Source organism: Budorcas taxicolor, chromosome 18 (assembly GCF_023091745.1).
Source record: "Budorcas taxicolor isolate Tak-1 chromosome 18, Takin1.1, whole genome shotgun sequence".
Taxonomy (NCBI): Eukaryota; Metazoa; Chordata; class Mammalia; order Artiodactyla; family Bovidae; genus Budorcas; species Budorcas taxicolor.
The window spans coordinates 26,524,393-26,545,070 of record NC_068927.1 but is presented as its reverse complement, the minus strand read 5'-3'; the positions used below and the strand labels follow the sequence as shown (position 1 = coordinate 26,545,070).

The following is a 20,678-nucleotide window of genomic DNA, read 5'->3' as shown; positions in this document are numbered from 1 at the left end:
TCCAGTTCCGAGACTTGTATGAACAGGGCTATACTTCACAGTAGCGGCCAACTCTTCATCTGGCCCTGCTCCTTAACAGCCCCTGGCTCCAGGAGGTGCTGCAGAGCCCAGAAGAGACCACTGGGCCCTACACAGGGTCGGGGGCACTTGTATGAGGCCCAGATTTCTGGGTGACTCATCAGGAAGTGGCCTCCCCTAGGCCTCGGGGACCAGAACAAGCTGAGGGGCCCCAGGCAAAGGGAGTGGGCTGCAGCTCTTCCATGTGGCCCCTTCAAGGAGAGAACATTCAGGCCACAAGGCAGCTGGAGCCCGTCTCTCCAGGGCTTCTAGTTAGGGCTAGGTACCCCAGGTGGAGAGAGATGAAGACCCCCGACCTCCTTAGCCATTTGCACATCCCCAGACAGAAGCCCAGGCTCCAGACCCTGAAAACCCCTCCCGGTCAGAAACACAGGCAGATATTGCTCGAGAAAGTGGGAGTCACCCGTCCCATGACCAGGTCCAAGTCTCTCCCCTCCCCCAAGGCCAATAACTGGCTCTCAACCCCCATTTGAAATTCTCTCCTCTGAGCACCCAACACCAATGGTCACAGACTTTCCACAGCTCCCAGCCCTAGAATGCATGCCACACGTGGGGCTACCACACATATGCTCTGGATGATCTAAGTCCCACCACGCTTCCAGCCTGACCCTCCTCAGATCCCTAGCCAGGGAACTTAACTCCAAAGCTGGTGGGGGAGCAGCGAGACTTCAGAGCTGGAAGTCTTGTACTTACAGAAACCCTGGGGGCTTTGCAGACCCAGGGGCCCGGCAGGCCTCAGTCCTCCTTGCAGGGAGTGGAGGAGGGGCCTGGTGAGGTTACCCCAGAGACGGGGAAGAGGCATTTCGGCTGCCTTCTGAGGAGCCCCAGGCTGCGCCTCAGCTAAGGACATCCCCAGGAAGGGAGCCTGAGAGCGGTTCCTGCTCCACTGAAAGACTGAACAAAGGGGGCACTTGGGGAGAACATTCTGGAAATTTACCGGCTACAGACAGGGGTGGTGATGTAGGAACCATTCTAAACACAGTAAATGCAGAAGTTACTGGAAGGAGCATGAGAACACATTCACCAGCTCTCTCCCACCCCGTCCCTTCCCCCCACAAACACCACACAGAGTGACAGTGTCAGCAAAGCAAAGACGAAAGGAAAATGATCAGCCAACTAAACAAAGCAAAACATTCTCCCCCCGTGCATTTCTCATCAGTTACTGACCAACTGAGCAAAGGTTGTACTTCGCCTCTTTGCGCCCTTTATAAAATACACACTTGAAATTCCGGGTGGAAAAATACCTAGTAGAGGCTAGCAGCTGAGGTCAAGGGGGGCCCACACACATGGGCTCAGTCAGCTTGCCTGGCTCTTCAGAACTGAATTCTTGTTTCCGCCCTTTCTCAGGTGGTGCAGTGATAAAAGAATCCGCTTGCCAATGCAGATGTTAGAAATGTGGGTTCAACCCCTGGGTAGGGAAGATCCCCTGGAGGAAATGACAACCCACTCCAGTATTCTTGTCTGGAGCATCCCACGGACAGAAGAGCCTGGTGGGGTCCATGGGGTCACAGAGTTGGACACGACTGAAGCGACCGAGTATGCATGCACGCCCTTTCTCAAGTGACTGTGTAGCTGTCATTTCTGCTGCCCACAGAGGCACAAACAGTGCAACAAATCAGGGCAATCAATTTAGCTGGAGAGCTCCTGGCAGCCTGTGCCAAGCCTGGAAGCCTCTGCACAGCAGATGCCAGCAGGGGCAAGCCTGAATAGGGTAGCCAGATAAAACTGGGACAAACTTAGAGAACTATTGGTTGTTTATCTGAAATTCAAATGTAACCAGGTAGCCTGTATTTTTATTGGCTAAATCTGGTGCAGATGAAGGGGCCTGCCTAGGCTGGCTCTGCTGGGGCCACCCAAGAGGCTACGATGTGTCTGTTTCTCTCTTAGAAGTCCCCTCTGGGATCGCGTGCTCCCCCACTTCCTGCTCAAACAGAAGCCACTGTTTGAGGCAACTCTTTCACCCTCCCCAGAATCTCAAGGACCCCAAAGGCAAAGGCAACAGGGAGAATAGATAGTGCGCCAATGCATGCTGGGTTTCTGCCCATCCCTCAACCTTTAGTTTTTTTAAAGATCTGACCTTTTGCAAAGAGTCAGACACGACTGAGTGACTTCACTTTCACTGTTAACGGTGAATCAAAACCTCCATCCCCTTCTTCTCAACGTTTCCCTGCAGACTGTGCAGCTCCGCAAGTTTCCTTCTTTGAAGGATCAGCCCTGACCTCTCTGACCCCAGGAGACACTCCCCTCTACCTTCCTTCTGGCTGAATGCCTATTAGAGGCCCCTGAGTCTGAATCCAGGCATGTGGAGCTGGGACAGAGGATGTGGGCAGGGGGCTGATACAGGAGACGGAACCAAAGGACCTGCTTGTTCAAACCTTTGCTAAACTAGATGGGTGCTAAACTAGATTCCCCAGAGAGGGCACATGGAAACTATTTCAAAAATCAAGGTTAGGACAAAAAACTTTTCCTCCTTTCCTGGGCTAGCAATTTAGAACGTATAGTATTTCTACTAGGTGGTTCTGGACAAGAAGGAAAGGTCCCATTGAGACTTCTGAATAGATGGGGACTTGATTACCGTGGCCATTCCCAGTTCCTGAGCACAGCTCGGCACATGCAGGACTGTAACAGCTGAAAGGAACTAAGGCGGACTCATCAATACACGGGACCTGTTCGGCCAGATCCTCAATTATAGCCAGTCACAAGGCAAGGAGAATTACAGATCATTTGAAATTAATGTTCAAAACATTTTAGGTAGTGGTTTTTTTTCCCCACCAACCTTTTTAGTTAGAAACAAGCGGTAAGAAGACAGATTTAGTTCCCTCCTGTCCCTGTCCTGTGAGGGACACCAGGATACTATGGAGCAGTCAGAAGACGGGCTGGAGGCAGGTGATGTCCCAACTCCACCTAGAAGAGCGAAGAATGGGGGACATCCGGGACCTCAACACAGCCTCACTGCCTCATTTCTCCAGGGAGCTACATGATTTCTGTTTAACGAGTTGCTGACTTCATCCTGATATTCTGAAAGGCAGGCACAAAAGTGTTTTTTTTTTTTTTTTACTGATACTAAACAAGCATCTTGAATGATACCATAAAGCGTGCATTTCCGTTAGGAATTTTATAACATTTTTTCCCAGTTTTCTGGACAGAAGTCTCAGTCTCCAAGACTGACTGAGGCTGAGTGTGAGCCCAGTCAGGCTGGAGCTTGCCAGCACTTTGGCAGGCCTGGGACAACGCCCCAGTCTGGGCTTTATGCAGTCTTTGGCATGCTCAGTCACCTCCTGAGTGGTGTGATGTGGACTGCCGAGTGAGCTGGACACAGATTCTGACGCCCAGTGGAGAGACGTGGACCGTGGTGGTCCATGTAAAGCAGCAGGGCACTGGCACATCTGCATGTAATGGCTTCACTGAACATCAAACAGAGCGGGCAGGGTGAGAGTCCAAAGAGGACAGAGTCCACAGTTTTTCCCCTCTATATCAGCAACTGTGGGATTCTGTGGGAAAGTCTATAGTATTGTGCTTAAAGTAACCTAAACCCTAGACTTTAAAGTCATTCATCAAAATAACAACAGGAGTGATAAACCCAAATGATTCACTCTGAGAGCACACTACTCCCACTCCAGCTTTCCCTTAGAAGTCAGGTGGCCAGGGCTGTTAAAAAAAAAAAAAATCAAAGGAACAGAATCTTTGTAATTAAATCTTGAGGCCTCTGAAAAGGCCCTAGACCAAGTGAGTACTTCCCTTTGAGTGTCTCAGCGAGTTTATTATAAGCCATTTGGAGGCAGGCACTAACCCCATCAAGCTCCAAGTGCCCTTGATTTTGTTAGAAAGATGGGAATCTCATCCGGGGAAGACGACAGACTCCCAGGGCCACTTTCTGTGTTTCTCTAGATAAATGGTGAAATCACAGACCAGTATCAAGGGAGAGGATTTAGTTCCGTGACCGAGTGAGCTGAGGATGACTTTTAACCTAATAACCTGTTAAAGGACCATGAATTCTGAACACAAGCTGTAACCATGGGTACACGGTAACCTGTTGATGCTGTGGCCTTGCAAACTCAGCCTCGTGTCTCCTGCATCTCTGCACCCAGCTTTATTTTACCAGTCAATAGGACAAGCACTGGGGTTTGCTCCAGGAGCCTGGCCCTCCTGGAATAAACAGAGTTATCTTATTTCTCCTATAAGTGTCTCTCACTAGGCAGGCCCTCAAATGCCAACCAGGGACTGAATTCCTCTCAGTTCCACACAGCTTCCCCATCAGGGCAGTTTTCCCCTCCCTCTGTCCAAAGGCGGAGGACCTTACCCCCTATGCAGGGCTCCCATGCAGCTCTGCTGTTTGGAGCCAGCAGAACTGCATGATACAAAGGCAGGCAAATCCACAATTAATTCCCATGATGTAAATGACAAACAAGAGAAGAACTAGGGAGTAAATACATATTTAAATCCCTTGAACCTTCTGTCCTTTATGGTAATGTTACATTTCTATCTACAAGATCTAGCATTAAAAAAAAAAAAAAATCAGAACTCTTAAGTCACATTTATGAAAAGTCCTCAGAGAACTCTTTTAAGGCACTGTTAAAGCAAACTGTTTGCTTTGTTTAAAATATAAATCAATGCCTATAAAGAGGGTACAACTTGCTAAATCAAGTCTCCTGCAGCACCTGTCTTCTGAGACTTTCTTAGTAAAGCTCAACTGAAGGTGAATAGATGTGAGTTGAGGAGGGAGACAGCCCCTCAGGCTACATCCTTGATAGATATAATGGGATCCGACTGAGGAGCAGCAGATGGCCCCATTATCTATAGACGAACTCTTTACTACAAGCAAAGGCAACAATTTGTATTTAGAGAATTATGAGGGTAACTGTGCCCTGTGAGCAAAGTTTTCTCTCTAGAAGCAAAAGGTACCTTGGGAGACTCTGGGGACTTTAACATTCTCCCCCTGGGAGAGCTGCTGCAAGAGCAGTCCATAAAACCAGCAGAGCCGACCATACCTGATCCTGTAGCCCTGGCTGGCACATTCAGGAACATTCGTCCTCCCGTCCTCTCCAGCTTAGCCAAAGGCCTCAGAATAAAGAGGGCCACCGATGGGGGACAACCTTGCTCAGGGACCACATACCGATGGTATTGATGCCCAGTGGAATGAGACCCATGAGCTGACCTGGCCAACTGGCTTTATGAATGGAGACAGGGAGAGGAGGCTGTCCAAGGAGAGGAACCAACTGGTGGAGAAGAGAGAAGAGGTGCTGAGAAGTCCTCTTGAAGAGGGGCACGCACAAGGCCAAGCAGGCGCCTCCCTGTGGAGCGGCCAGAGGGAGAAATGGCCAGGTCTGCCCTGCCTTGAGCTCCAGCTGAGACCCCGACAACGTTCACCGATCACACTATGGGTCTCCAGGACTATGTTTTCATCTCCAGGGGGATTTCAGCAAAACAGCAAACATTAATCCCGGCATCAGGGCAGATAGTTTGGAGGATGGTCTAGGAAAAACATCAACAACCTTAGATATGCGGATACCACTCTACTGGAAGAAAATGAAGAGGAACTAAAGAGCCTCTTGATGATGGTGAAGGAGGAGAGTGAAAATGCTTAAAACTAAATATTAAAAAAAACTAAGATCATGGCATCTGACCCCATTACTTCATGGCAAATAGAAGGGGAAAAGGTAGAAGCAGTGACAGATTTCCTCTTCTTGGGCTCTAAAGTCACTGCAGATGGTGACTGCAGTCACGAAATCAGAAGACAATTGCTTCTTGGCAGAAAAGCGATGACAAACCTAGACAGTGCGCTGAAAAGCAGAGACATTACTTTGCCAATAAAGGGCCGTATAGTCAAGGTTATGGTCTTCCCAGCGGTCACATACGGTTGTGAGACCTGGACCGTAAGGAAGGCAGAATGCCAAAGAACTGATGCCTTCGAACTGTGGTGCTAGAGAAGACTCCTCAGAGTCCCTTGGACAGCGAAGAGATCAAACCAGTCAACTTGAAAGGAAATCAACCTTGAATGCTCATTGGAAGGACGGATGCTGAAGCTGAAGCTCCAGTATTTTGGTCATCTGATATGAACAGCCACCTCATTGGAAAAGTCCCTGATGCTGGGAAAGATTGAGGGCAGAAGGAGAAGAGGGTCAGAGGATGAGAAGGCTGGATGGCATCACCAATGCAATGGACATGAACTTGGGCAAACTCTGGGATGTGGTGAGGGAGGCCTGGTGTGCTGCAGTCCATGGGGTCACAAAAAGCCAGACATGATTGAGCGACTGAAAAACAACAACAAAAACAACTTGGACCTCAAGGCACACCTTGGGGAGGTAAGAGGGGGGAGGATGTGGAGTGCCTGGTATTTTACACACAAATCTTAACTCACCCAAGGCTGAGGCTGGCTCTCACATTCAAATAGAAATGTGAAAAGCTAACCGTGACCCTGCTATAGGGAATGTTATATCTAAATAAAAGCAACTCCCAAAGGCTTCATTTCCTTGCTCATTTTGGGTCAATTTTTAATCATATCAGGTCAACTTTAATCAACTCCTGGATGCCTATACAAGTCTGTCATTTTCTGGCCCAAGCACTAGTGAAGACAATTCCTCTCACACAAATAAAAATTTCAACAAAATTCCAAAGAGGGGGAAAAAAAAACAGTGAAATTAAAAGAATGTGAAAAAAAAATACAAATCAAAGAAATTTATTGGTGTTGACAAAAATACATAATACAGAAAAATGAAACAAAACAAACACAACAGAAACAAAACCAGAAACCACCCCCTACCCTGGAGGGCCCTGAGGTACTGACAGCAAGCAGCCCCATGAGCCCCTCAGAACATCACACTTAATTCATGAGGACCTCCATCTGCACCAGCCTCGCGTTGGTATCCCCAGATGTCCTGTAGGGTATCATCCCAGCAAAGGTGATCAGGGCTCGGGCTTGGCTGCGGAGTTGCTGAGAGAAAGGGGAAGAAGAGAAGGAACCCAGTTAAGTTTTGGGTCAGGGCCCTGTCCTGGGAACCAGCACTGCATCCTTCCATTTTCTCCCCTCGGTGGTGTAATGACAGATTCCCAGTGGGTGGATGACCGTCTTGCCCTCCACTGTCACATTCCTCCAGTGTGGTGCAGAGTTAGCAAAGGAGGGCCGCCAGGCCTCCAGTTCCAAAGCCCTTTTACTTAGCAGAAGATGGATGGGTCTGCCAGGCAAGCCGCCCCATTTGAGCAGCTGCTGACCTGGCTCTGTGCTTCAGACTGCCTGCTCCACTTTTCCGAACCTCTCCCTCCCCTGACTGGTGAGGACCTGAGTTTCTAGGACCCCCATGAAGCACCTGCATTGCCCAAGTGCAGTCCATTCCAGGTCTTTCCTCTCCTGCGTTGTCCCCTTTCCTCCCTTTCACTCCTTTCATTTCTTTCTAATGGAAGTGAGTAGCCCTCTTTTCTCAGGCAACAATATTTATGAGATTCCTGGATTGCTCCAGGAGGGAAAAAGATTTTAACTCAGGTGTTTCCAATATTAGAAATAATAACCTTCACTCTGATTTCCAAGTGATAAATTACTGAGTAAAGAAAAAACGAAATCTGAGAGAACAGCTTCAGGTTGCCCACACTGAGCTGCACTGGATGCTTACAGAAGAAAGGCAACCACAGCTAGGACAGAAAGGGTGGCGGGGGTGGGGGTTCTGGACTAGTAACAAGACTTAAAAGGAAAATTCAAGGGTCGCTTACTAGGCCTCTTAAGGACCATTCAAGAAGAAAGTTGAAAGGCAGGTGCCTTTTCCCTGATATGTGAAGTAAACTGGCAAGTCTAAGGTGGAGGTTCTGACAATGACAGGACCTGTGGGGGTCATAACTGAGAGAGCCCACAGACATCTTTGGAGGCAGGAGATAGATTTTCAAGGCCCTAGTTTCTTGATTGCCAAAAGCAGGTATGGCTCTTACACACCATACTGAGAGCCTCATTAAATGTTAAGGGAAAGGCAATTCTAAAATGCCACCAGTTTTAATGTTCTAATGGGTCAAACAAGTGTCCCTTTTTGTCAAATCAACTGTACAGCATACGCTGTTTGGGCCCAAGGGTTCTATCTGCCTGGACTCCGTGTGGCCCAGGTAATGCTGGAGGCCCCACAGGCAGTGGAAGGGGCACTGGCCCCGGTGTCAGACAGACATGGCTTTCAGACACAGCAACTGTTGACCAAAAGTATGGTTTTCATGGAAGTGCTGAACTGAGACTCATAAAATGACTGTATATTTTAAAGTGGGCAGGAATTCTTATGGAATCAATATAAACTAGTATTTTGATTGATTTTTTTTAAGACCTGATATTCACTGACTTGGCACATCATTATTTTTTAGCTTGAGAAGAGGAGCAACCCCAGTAATGTTCAATTTCTTCTGGAAGCGCTCAACATAAGCTTTACCCAGATGCCAGGTAGTAAAGAAACAAGCACTTTGGGTCATGAGCAATGGTCTCATGAGGAGCAATCGAAGGCAAACCAGAAAGGCAGTTCTCAGCGATGGCTGTGGCCAACGCTGGGATCTTACAGAGTCACGGTCCTCGATGACTCGCTGAGGCCTGGATGCTGAGGATGGACTTGTCCCCTTGAGCCTCTTAAACTGTGTGAACAAGATGTTCATGGTGGCGAGAAGCACTTCTGAGAGGTTGTGCCTGATCTGCAGAGAGAGACACAAGGAAGTAAGAAGAAAGAACCCAGCCCTGGAGCCAAAGACAGGGTGGGGAAGGGGGACCGGTGCTCCAGGAAGGCCGGGTCACGCCATATCCCCACAGTTGCCAGCTGGTGTACTACACAGCCACCAAAAAGGAGCCGATGGCACTGGAATGTCAAGTGTGAAAGCAAAGCCCAGGCAACACTATTCAGAAGGTCAGATCGGTCCTTCTTCTGCTCTTTTTAAAAATATTTATTTGGCTGCACTGGATCTTGGTTGCAGCACTTGAGGTCTTTTAGTTGCAGCATGTGGGATCTAGTTCCCCAGCCAGGGATCGAACTCTGGATCCCCTGCATTGGGAGCACGGAGTCTCAGCCACTGGACCACCAAAGAAGTCTCCTCTGCTCCCTTCTTTATGCAGGGACGTGAGCAGAGAGCATGCTAACTATGTCTGGGCAGCAGAGGGATTAGCAGAAGTCCGCATCTGAGCATCAGGAGGTAGGCACGCACACGCTGGCTCTTCAGTCCCCATCACTGCCCACCATCTCAGACCCACCACACTGTCTCAGACCTGCACGGCCTGAGCAGAGTCCTTGGGAGTGTCTACGAGGACGGGCCCTGGTACCCCACTTCAGTCTATAAAGCAACAGATGATGCAGCCAGGGGTCGGCAAGAAACAACAAGAGGAGGAATAGCTAGGGGCAGACTTGTAGTAGGTGTGAAGGGAAGGTTGGCAAGAGGCAAGATTTCTTAACTGTCTATACCATAGGAGGCAGCCACCCCACATGCGGAAGGTGGCCTTCCTTCTTCCTTTAAAACAGACACGTGCTTCCATAAAAGGAATGTGCTCATTGAGTAATGGTTTTAAATCGAAACACTGTCAGGAACATCCTGGGACCAGGCAGCTGGTTCTAGAGAAGAGTCTTCCTCTAGCCACACAGGAATAACCAGGGGAGTTCTGGGCTGCAGGCTCAGATCAGAGAAACCAGAATTTCTGGGCCTTGGCATGAGGATTTTTTTTAAAGGTCTCCGAGCAATTCCAGTGTGCAGCCCAGCTGAGTAGCCTTGGGCTAGGCAGTGGCAACATGCTAGAAACCCTGCACAGAGAGGAGCTCTTGGGTTCTTGGGCTGATAACTGAGACCATGGTCACTGCAGCTGCTTCTTGAGACAAAACTTCTCTGCTTCTTCAGAGAAGGGAAAGAAGGAAGTGAATCACAATGTATGTTTCATGTACCCGAAGGAGCTACTTAATAAAAGATCACAGTTAAGCACTGACACACCCTCCAGAACAAGTAGATAATAAACAATTAAGCCAGATTTCATAGAATCAGTAAGAAACCTGTTTCTCCCAAGAATATGTCTGATCACTAGAGTGAGAGTATTTTCTGAGTCAGGAATTCAGACAATAATCTGATGGGTATATGTGTACTCACAGGAAAACCAGTCCAGGATTCCTGAAACTGGACTCATTTTAGAAAATTCAGTCTGGATGGTGACTGTACTAGGACTCTTAAGAGTTATTGGCTACATTAAAACAAAAGCTTTCAGCAGAAGTGCGGAAAAAAGAATTTTGTAATTCAGGCAGAGAAGGACTCACCTCATCACTGAAATTTCTGAAGGCAGCCACTCTCTCTTCGACACTTTCCTGATTCAGGGGCACCAGCTTCAAGCGATCAATTATCTGTTTAACACAAAAGCCATCACATATGATACAATCATCACAGTCATTCCATCTCTTCAAACACATGTCAGCATCTAACATGTTCATAGGTGGCTTCTTAGTAGGAAATTCTATTCCCCTTGTTCAAAGGCTTTGATTCCAACTTGCTGACTGACTCAATTCCTATCCTCATCTTCTGAGGCAGTTTTTACAATTCAGAGACTTCAAATTATTTTGAGAAATCCCTCTGTTTTTAGATTAAAGAAGAAAGGAAAAGAAAAAAGGGGAAAAAAGAACAACATAGAAATCCCTTTTAAATTGCCAGGATCTTACTTGTCCTTTTTCACTTAACAGGCATACTGGTGACATTTCCTTTGTTTTATATGAATCCCACAAAATGTTTTGATTTTTCAAGGGCATATACATTAAGCAATACTTCAAACACCCCTCCTGAAACTTACATCAAAGGCTCTGTCAATATGCCCACTGTGATACTCGTCAAAAAAGGTGATCAAGTCCAACAGAAGATAGAATGTCGAGTCCACAAATTTATTTGCACTGATTCCCTGAGCCCTATACCTGAAGGACAAAAAAGAGGGAAGGGAGGCAAGGGTATATTAGGAATTTCTGTGCAATCTGTAATTTGAGGACAACATCTAAAAAATGTCAGAACCTCTTAGGCTCTCTAGATGAGGTGAACTAAGGAGTGGAAAATAGTGTCTCTTTTATAACGGCCGAGCATTTGATGGTGGATTTGACAGAGATCGACCTATAAACGTTCTGTATGAAGCCCAGTTCTCCAGCTTTGGCCGCCATCTCAGCAAGCACCCTGACCCAGTTCTCAGGCAGATTTGGAGAGGGCACAAAAAGTAACGACTGCTGCCCAGCCAGGGAGTCACACTGGTTGGAGTGCATCTCCACTCATGGGGAGAGGGGAGATTCCGAAACACTGGCCACCACACCTCGGAGAATCCCCCATCCACCCATCCATCCATCACTAGCTGTTACCAAATCCCTTTGAGATGGCTGCTAATGGTGCAGAGTGAGTATAATGCCTAGAATTAAACTGCAGGATTAGAATGCTGAGATATTCTTAGATCCCCTTCTTTTCGGCAAAAATGTTTACCAAGTGACAGCAGGTTATGATGGTTATTAAAAACTCTCGAAACTGCCAGTGCCAGTGGGATGGTGGAGCCCCTCTTAGGGACTGTGTGACGTTACAGTGAAGCTGAAGACACACCTGGGTGGGGGCTGGGAGCCCGGGGCCCCGAGAGCTTCTTCGGCCTTACCGTTCTGCGATGGAGAGGGCCATGTTCTTCAGCCGCTCCTTGTTGGACTGTGGTGCGCTGATCTGGGGCACAATGGGGCTAAGCAGTTTGTTCATCAGCTCCAGCACCTTGTCAGCATTCTGTTTAGTTTTTTAAAATTAAAGAAGGAATTCATTAAAAATAATCAATACGAAGACAAAAACTAAATCATCAAGACAAAGAGGGAACTTTTTGTTCTGGATCTTGACCTGGGTGATGATGACACAGACATATACCTGTGGAAAATCCATCAAGCTGTTATGTATGCTAAGTATCTACACCTTTTTCTATTTTTTTACTAGACCTCAGTCTCAATAGAGGACTTCCCTGATGGCTCAGCGGTAAAGAATCTGCCTGCAATGCAAGAGACCTGGGTTTAATCTCTGGGTGGGGAAGATCCCCTGGAGAAGGAAATGGCAAGCCACTCCAGTATTCTGGCCTAGAGAATTTCATGGACAGAGGAGCCTAGTGGGCTACAGTCCATGGGGTCACAGAGTCGGACATGACTGAGCAACTAACACTTTCCCTTTACTTTCAGTCTCAATATTTTTAAATTAAAAAAAATGAATTACAATCCTGTTTTGCGAACTTCTATGAGGTGATAAAAGGAGAGAATGCAATCTTCTCCAGGCTACAGTTACTAGTATTTCCCAAATGTTCTAATGCAGAACTCCTAACTCCAGGGCTCTCAGCACACCTTGGCTGTGGTTTTGTTCCCAAACATCCATCCATCCCCAGTGGGTCTGTGGCTGCTTGGAGGATGAGCACCAGGCACTTTCACCAGCAGCTTTACTGTCGAAGCATGATGGAGGTTTATTGTGCTGCTAAGTGAGACTACAGCTCAATGCCCGCAGGACAGCCTTTCAATATATCGTGCTCTCGGCTGGCCAGAAACACCTTATGGGCAGAAATAATTCTGTAAAATGGGAATTTCACCCTGACCGGATCATTAACTGCCTAAGCATTAGGAGACAATGCCTCAGCAGACAGAGGGGTACAATAACAGCACCGCTGAAATGGTTGTGCATTTAATGCAGCAAGGCTGACAGATCTATTAGGTGCAGAGGCAAGAAAAGGACACATTTACCTTGGCAAGGTCGTAAAGCTTTGCTGCTTCTTCAAACAGTCCTTTATTTTCTGCCACGGAAGCAACTTTGTTGATAATAGGCTTTGTGTCACTGGTAAACTTATCTATGACTCCAGGCTGACAAGACAAATTATGGAAGGGAGGAAGAGAGAAACGGAGGGACAAAGCTGTCATTTTAAACACAGAGAAGCAATTGGGGATCGGAAAACTAACTGAAAATGCTTGCTCTGGGCAATGCATATATTTTCATCAGCCAGACTCTGGCTTTCCTGAAGATATAAGGGCCTATTAAACATATGAAAAGGACCAAGATGAGTGCCCATGAAGAGGCAGACTCACAGGCAGCCCAGAGGAGTCAGCGGTAAGACTCCACGCTTTCTCATTTTGCAAAATGACCTACAAGTATGTGAAATCATCAATGATTTTAATTTTGCAGATGACCCTAGTGGGGGCAAAAAAATCAGGAGGCTCAGAGAAAATATCTGAAAGATTTTGGATCTGCTTTATAAGACAGACAGCAAAAGAAACCTACTCCTGAAAAAAATACACGGCAAGTGGTGCCAGGATACTAAAAACAACAACAAAAATATCTGCGTCATCACTCAACAGCAACCCAATGGTCAAGAGAGTATGAGACAGGCCTTAGGTAACACAGACTCCGTGACGTCTGACTGGCTGCCCGACTCTTCATCAGCCCTGGACCGAGTCAGGCGACCGACCTTCTCTGCCACCCTGGCAGCACAAGAGGTCAGTGAAGAGCATGGGCTCTGGGGTCAAGAAGGACTGGGTTCCAATTCCAGCTCATTTTCTTACTAGCTGTGTGACCTTGAAGACAAAAATTAACCTCTCTTGTCTCCACTTCCTCCCTTGAAAAACAGATAATAGTTCCGACTCGGTGGGGCTCTTGTGACCACTAGGTGAGAACATATTCATCGAACACTAAGCACAGGGCCTGGCAGTTGTCACTGCTCCATTAGCATGGCCATCATCACATCATCACCAGCACCGCCACTGGTCTTCCTGAGCTGGATGGTGTAAGCAGTATGAGCTCATTTCAAGATTTCTGGGTCTAAACCACCCATTTTTGTAAGCAGGGAAAGTGAGTCCCTGAGAGAGGCACAAGGAGCCCCAAGGCGGGTCAGGAGGCGCCTCCATGCCAGGGCCCCTGCCCATCCACATGGCCCCAAGTGGGGTCAGGAGAGGCCTCCTTGCCAGGGCCCCTGCCCGTTGATATGGCCCCCAGTGGGGTCAGGAGGGGCCTCCCCGCCAGGGGCCCTGCCCAGTAGCCATGATGGGTCTCAGGGAATCGCTGAGGCTCATGGGAGCAGCTGCATCTCTGGGGTCAGTGCAGGGTTCTGAGCCCTTGAAAACTACCTTTGGAGAAAGGTCAAGTGCATCTCTAATTTCCCGTCTGGGGAGAGTAGGCGTAGTAATCAATTTCTTTCTTCCATATTTTCTGAGCCAAGAATGGCAGGAATGTAGCCTTCTCAGATGAAAAAATGGCAGGTGTAAGCAGATGAGTATTTTGAACATAATTTAAAAAGCTATCTCACCACAAATTTACATATTTCAAGGAGAACATCAAGGTCATCACTTGGGACCTGCAATTTTCATTCTTTGTTTTTTAACACTAAGCAACTTCATTCAGATCTGCCTCTTTAGTACCTTGCATCCTAAAACGGTACTGTATTTTTTGGGACAATTGTAAATCCCCACCTGCAAACTAACACATCTCCAGGGGTGTCTTTAACCTACCTTTCTGCTTCCATCATTCTCCAGTTTCCCAAGAATCATATCGAACTGCAGAGACAAAAAAATGTTTACCCAGTTTACTGGATGAGGATATACACATAATCCACAATTCTTAGGAGATGAGAGAGGACTAGGGGAGTTGGGAGAAGTCTCGAGGATACTGAGACTGAATCAACAGTTTCAGAAACCAAAGAATACTCTAAAGCTCCCCGTCTCCCCGCAACCCACACTGAGGTGATCAGCATGAGAACCTGTATACTGGAAAAGTTAGGAGATTTACCTCTCGACTTTCTATCACCAGCTCGCTCACACAGCGCAGGAACATGTTCTCTCCTTGACTATCCTTCTCATCCCTAGGAGGAGACAAAAACTGGTTTCCGAAGGTACAACTTTAAGGTCTCTAATCATCATTCTCATAACGGCAGAAACCAAAATCAGCTGAAGTAAATGGTCAAAAGCCAGTCTCACCTGAGGAAGTAAAAGTACTGGAGGGCCTCTCTCGGGTCCGTGGACTCAAACTTCCGGGTGTAGAGCATGAGCAGCCGCACAAAGTTCAGCCTCCGCATGCAGGGAGGGTCGCCGGGCTCATGGCTGACTGCACGGGGTGGGGGGGTCAGAACCGGTCACAACCACACAACCAGGAACTATGGGAACCAAGCCCAAAGACCCAGTGGCACCTACTCCTGCAGCCCAGCCAAGGTCTGGCAGTGCGAGCTCAGCCCAGTCCCTTCACCACCGCCCTTGAGTTTGGCCCAAGCACAGAGCGGAGACAATGGCATTCTGTAGTGAATCACAGTATGCTGGTCTCTGAATGAAAAGGTGGCAACAATCTACTATTATGAAATGTGTTCCAGGAGGGGTGGGGGGTCTGCTGCACTACTCACAAACTGCAGCCACTCGGGCACATGTCTTCTCTCCCTCCTGACTACCATTCCATGCCATGAGCAGGCATAACTGATGGCTCGTTGGGCCTTCCAGTGTCTCCAATTAGAGCTCCAATGGGAACCAGTCTCACTAGGTTTATATACTGAACTCCCCAGGGAATCTGAATGGAGGAGGGAGGGGCAAGACCCCCTCACACTGACCATCCCAGAGGCCCAACTGTCTACAACCCTCTAAAAACGACTGGCTCTGTTTGCTGGATCCCTGTCGACCGCAGTTCTGCGCCCACTGTCACCTGATGGGGGATGTGTCATGCTGTGGAGGTGTGAGGGCCAGCAAATACTCACGGAGCTGAGCACTCTGTCCTGAGGATTTTAAAAGCAGCTTCAGCTCAAAGAGCACCAGCGCCACGTGGACAGCATGGCAGCGCAGCCGCTCCATACGGAACAGAAAGGCAATGGCGGCTTCAAACTGTGCCGTCAGGAACAGCACTTGGAAGTAGAGGAAGGGCTGCTGGTTCACCGTGAAGTGGGACTCGCCTGAGGGAGAGGAGGGATAGCTGACTCAGAAGAAGTGAGTGGAAGGAGCAGCCGACCAGCAGCCCCGAGTGCTTAAAGAGCGGGATGAAAGCACCAGCCTGAGCCGGAATGGACCTGGGGTCTGGACACAGTGGACGCCACTCCAGCTTTGCCCTGTTTCCACAGCCTCCTGACCGCCCAACACAACTGGAGAGTCGGGGGGCCCTGTTGTAAAACCTGGACTACTTGCATTAGGTGGGAAAGAAACAGAGAGTAGGACCTTAAAACAGAATGCAAAGGGTCTGTTTATCTCCTGTGTCCTGATGAGTCACTCAATAAGGAGAGGAATGACTTCCAAGCTGCAGTTCCCTCAGATTCACGGCATTTAACATTGCTGACCACCAGTGGGAACTTCTTTCTCTCTGTGTTCAGATGCAGTCACTTCGAGATCTCTGAGGGAGCTGCAGCCAAGTCCTCTATATCTCTCTCTGAGCCAGTGTCCACCAGAGCTGCTCAAAGAACTGTCCGTGACTATGTAAGCCACATCCACTACTTAAGGCCATGGGTGTGGCCTCTACTCGAATCTGAAATAATTGTTTTGTTGTGCTGTGTTTTGAAGGTTCATGGGGTTTTGAAGGAGAGACAGAGTTCAGAGATGAAGGATTTTCCCAGAAAGAAGCTAACCAGTGATCTTAGGTGGATGAGAGAGACAGAAGGTGTTTATGCTTAGGGGATCTTACCATAGTCTTCCAACAGCTGTTTCTGGAACTGAGAGAGAGTGAGCCTGTCCTGTGGGGAGCTGGTGCCATCGTCATCAAAACACACCTGGTTCAACTAAACCCCCAAGAGAAAAACATGCATTGGTACCAATGGCAACCCACTCCAGTATTCTTGCCTGGGAAATCCCATGGATGGAGGAGCCTGGTGGGCTACAGTCCACAGGGTCGCAAAGAGTCGGATACGACTGAGCGACTTCACTTTCACTTTCACCTTCTGAGCCAGGAGTGAACTTAAGAGCTGTTTGAGCTCAAGGCTCAAGGCTATGCTAATGGCTGTGTTACTGGCTGGGAATCGTGCACAATAAAAATTGGGCCAGGAGACAGAAAAACCACTACTGCAGTCACCTTACTGGCATCATACATTAACAGTAAAATCTGTGTGCAGAGTGTAAGCAGGGGGAAGGGGCAAATGCCCTGCTGGGCAAGGGGAGCACGCCTGCCTTCAGCCACAGGTAGTCCTCCGTTTTGTCGGCCACCTCGCTCTGGTTGTCCGTGACGTCACATCTGCCAATGATACAGTACACAGCCCGTTTGTAGGGGTCCGTGTTGTTCCTGAGGGCCCTGCGGTAATGCAGTCGGAGCTTGTTCTCCGTAGCTGGGGACAATCTGAAGACACAAGGGAACAGACAAAGGCTGAAGATCCTCAAGGGCACCTGAAAGCACCCAGGGTCCAACCACACAATAACAAAGTTGTGAAGCCTTCCTCCATAGAGAGAACAGGCACTGTCCCACCCAAATCCCCGGGACCATCACTTTAACCTGACTTGCAGCTCCCAGGACCTGCATCTCTGCCTGCTGGCTTCCTCCAGCGGTGGCCTTCAGGGCAGAAGGTCTGGGGAATTGACCCCCCAGCCCCCCACCCCCAGTAGCCTCCAAACAGTGATGAACAAGACTGAGTCAGTCCTTTAACTGCCTCAGCCCCCTCTGGCCTCTCCACTCCCTTAACCCTGTGACGGCACCTCCCAAATAAACTTCCTGCACTCAAATCCTTGTCTCAGGGTCTCCTGGTGAACCTAGGACATGGTCCCTACTTTACACTCTGATATAAGCAAGACAGGACTTATGGTTTATCACACTCTCTGGACATGGACACTGCCAAAAAAGTAATCCTGGTTTTCCACACGTATAACTGGGGTAACTACCACTATTTCTTCTATATACAGGCACATATATTTAAACTAGGTTTGAATGTGAATTTAAGTCCAACTACATTAACAAAAACCAAAGAAAAACTAACGCTTTGCAGTTCCTTAATGTAAGAGGAAAAAACAAAACAAAAAACAGCTTAATGAAGTAATTCGATGGTTATATCTCAGGTTTGCCAATGTCTAATTCTGGCCTTCGAGCTATGAAGTACATGACAACATATTTTCATCTGGATCAACCAGAAAAGCACTAAGAGTGAACAAGTGGCGTGTAATACAATAGTTTCATTTTATAAAGCATCTCTGATGTGCCTAGGACGCTGTAAGTCTAGACATTCGTGTCAGAGTGGGGCTCTTGAATTCTTCATGCTTTCCAAAGTTCATTTTTCTCCCAAGCAGAAACTTATTTGGAGCCATGAGCAAGGAAAAGAGAGCAAGGCCAGGGCGGACCACCCTGTTGATCCCACGTGGCTTCTTCTGGACTCGGCACCTTGTTCACCGTACCTTCTGTCCTTGCTGTTCATGTACTCCTGGAACCAAGTTTTGAACTCTCCCAGTTGGTGCTGGGCTCGGTTGACCACCTGTGAAGCAGCAAGCAGGTCTCCGCAGCGCATGCAGTAATAAATTAACGCCCACACAGGATGGCCTTCCACCTCTCCATCCTAAAAAAGGAAAGGTGCTCAAGTAGACAGACAAATAAAAGCTAACTGATGGCTTTCAATGTGCTGGTCCTCAGCTAAGCCTCTTCTTGTATTAAGTCAGTCAATCTCATAACTCCACTAGGTAGGGACCCTGAATGGCTTCCTCCTCTCTGTTTTACAAACCAGGAAACTGAGACATGGGGCTGTTAAATACTTATTCCATGGCAAGCTAGTAAACGCCAGTCTAGCCTAGAGCCTTTCCTCTACAGCACCATGTGTGCCACATGAGTCAAAGCCAGATGGTGGGTTCTCCATGGAACCCCAGGATTCACAGTGAAAGGGTGACATGTTCTTCTGTGATGATTTACTGACATGCACTCTTGCCACCCCAACAAGTAAGGGCTAAAGACATTCACTTACCAATAGGAGACTATCATCATATTAAGAGTTTCACTGTGCTTGGCACTGGGGATATAGGAAAGCGGGCCTGATCCTACCCTCTGAGCAAGAGCATCTCTCCTGAAAGTGGCTGTGTCCCCAGACTGTGCAGCAGCCCTGTAGTTATTCCCCACTCTGCTCCTCCCCGACTCCTCCAGAAATGTGGACCTCAGACTTCCCTTCTTGGCCCCTCCACCCTCCCCTCAGCAGGACTCCTTCTAAAACTCAGACCTGATCGTGTCACTTCCCCACTTAAACCCCTATAAGCTGTTTGCACTCTAAGTGCTTAGCCCGGTGCTCCCCAAGCTGGCCCCGCCCTGACACACACCCAATAGGCCGAGCGCTCTATCCTGCCTTGATGTGTTTGTTCTCGCTGCTCCCTCCCCATCGAAAACCCTATCCGAGACCGCTGGCTGGCGAGCCCCTACTCTTCAAGCACTAGTATGGGCCTCACTTCCTGCAGGAAGCCAGCCTCCTGTGTATTCCACCACCCTCGGTACACAGATCTGGTTCAGCACTCTGCACACAGCAGGTATCTGAACTGTGAGCTGAGAAGAAAGGCACTTTCTAGGAACCATATCTAACTCTGTTGTGCTAGCTATTTGAGCCAACAATCTCAGAAGTCATCCCTGACTCTGTGGCTCACACCCACAGCCGAATTCTTCCACCGTCCTATTGGGTCCACTTTCAAAACACGTCCAGAAACCAATGACATCAACCCCCTGCACCCTCCTCCTCCACCGCCATCCCCTGGACTCCTGAGCCACCAGCCTTTCCAGGTCTCCTAGGTTCTCTTCCCGGCCCCTCTGGTCTCTTCTTTATACAGCAGTTTCCACACATAACCTCATTTCAGCTGAAAATGCCTATCTGAGAGACTGACCCGGAGGAGTAACTGATCACATAAACGTGCTAGTACCTGAAGTCCAGGCAAAGGAGTTGGAAGTTTAATGTTCAGGAAACTTCGAACCAACTGGTAAGTCCCCGGCACTCCGCCCAGCTGGGCCTGATGCAAGTTTCCAAAGACAGTCACAAGGGTGTAATTCTTGTAACTGGAAAAAATTTGAAGGCACAAAAAAGGGAGGGGAGTTTGAAAACACATATTACACGTATCTGTGTCCAGACCCACAACATTAGACTGTGAACTCCACACGGCAGGGCCTGGACTTCAACTGAACACAGAAGACGAAACAGAAGTGCATGCTTAATGAAGCAAGCTACATTATTGATTTGGTGGGTGGTGGATCTCTGTGAAGACTTCTTATCACTGTGGATACTCAAAAGAATTCCTGGAGCCACATAATTGTGGATTTCAAATGCAGAAAGGGCTGCTGTGCAGAAAAATAAGTGTTCCGCTCACAGCCTAATGCTCTAAGTGGATCTTCTCAAACTTTTTATTTTGAAAAATTTTAAACCTACAAAAAATTAAAGAATAGTTCGACGAGTGCTCAGATGCCCTTTACTTACATTCGTCAGTTAATATTTACATGCATGCTCTTCTCTCTCTCACACATACATTTTATCTGAACCATTTGAAAATGTTATAAAAATACAGAAATCAGGCGCCATCTTATCTGTAAATATTCTACCATGTACCTACTAATTAGGACATTCTCCTACCTAACTTCAATACTATCATGATATCAAGAAATTTAACATTAGTGTACTGTTACTGTCTAGAATATAATACATATTTACATTTCTTAATGTCAGTTATAGTTGTTTTTTTTCAATCCAGGAGCCAATCCAGGGA

At 47.9% G+C, this 20,678-nt stretch overlaps 1 protein-coding gene across 1 annotated transcript in view; it reads right to left on the bottom strand.

Moving 5' to 3' along the window:
• Window positions 1-6,745: 6,745 nt before the first annotated feature.
• Window positions 6,746-20,678, bottom strand: part of NUP93 (nucleoporin 93) — a 104,056-nt gene continuing 90,123 nt past the window's right edge. The window contains exons 9-22 of the mRNA XM_052655674.1: window positions 19,845-19,977; window positions 18,354-18,511; window positions 17,145-17,310; window positions 16,666-16,759; window positions 15,755-15,946; window positions 14,994-15,120; window positions 14,806-14,878; window positions 14,529-14,573; window positions 12,774-12,890; window positions 11,669-11,787; window positions 10,841-10,958; window positions 10,317-10,400; window positions 8,596-8,724; window positions 6,746-7,009 (exon numbers count right to left, since the gene is read on the bottom strand). Coding sequence (XP_052511634.1) covers window positions 6,899-7,009; window positions 8,596-8,724; window positions 10,317-10,400; window positions 10,841-10,958; window positions 11,669-11,787; window positions 12,774-12,890; window positions 14,529-14,573; window positions 14,806-14,878; window positions 14,994-15,120; window positions 15,755-15,946; window positions 16,666-16,759; window positions 17,145-17,310; window positions 18,354-18,511; window positions 19,845-19,977 — 1,666 coding nt within the window. The 3' untranslated portion in view covers window positions 6,746-6,898. The remainder of the gene's footprint in view (window positions 7,010-8,595; window positions 8,725-10,316; window positions 10,401-10,840; window positions 10,959-11,668; window positions 11,788-12,773; window positions 12,891-14,528; window positions 14,574-14,805; window positions 14,879-14,993; window positions 15,121-15,754; window positions 15,947-16,665; window positions 16,760-17,144; window positions 17,311-18,353; window positions 18,512-19,844; window positions 19,978-20,678) is intronic.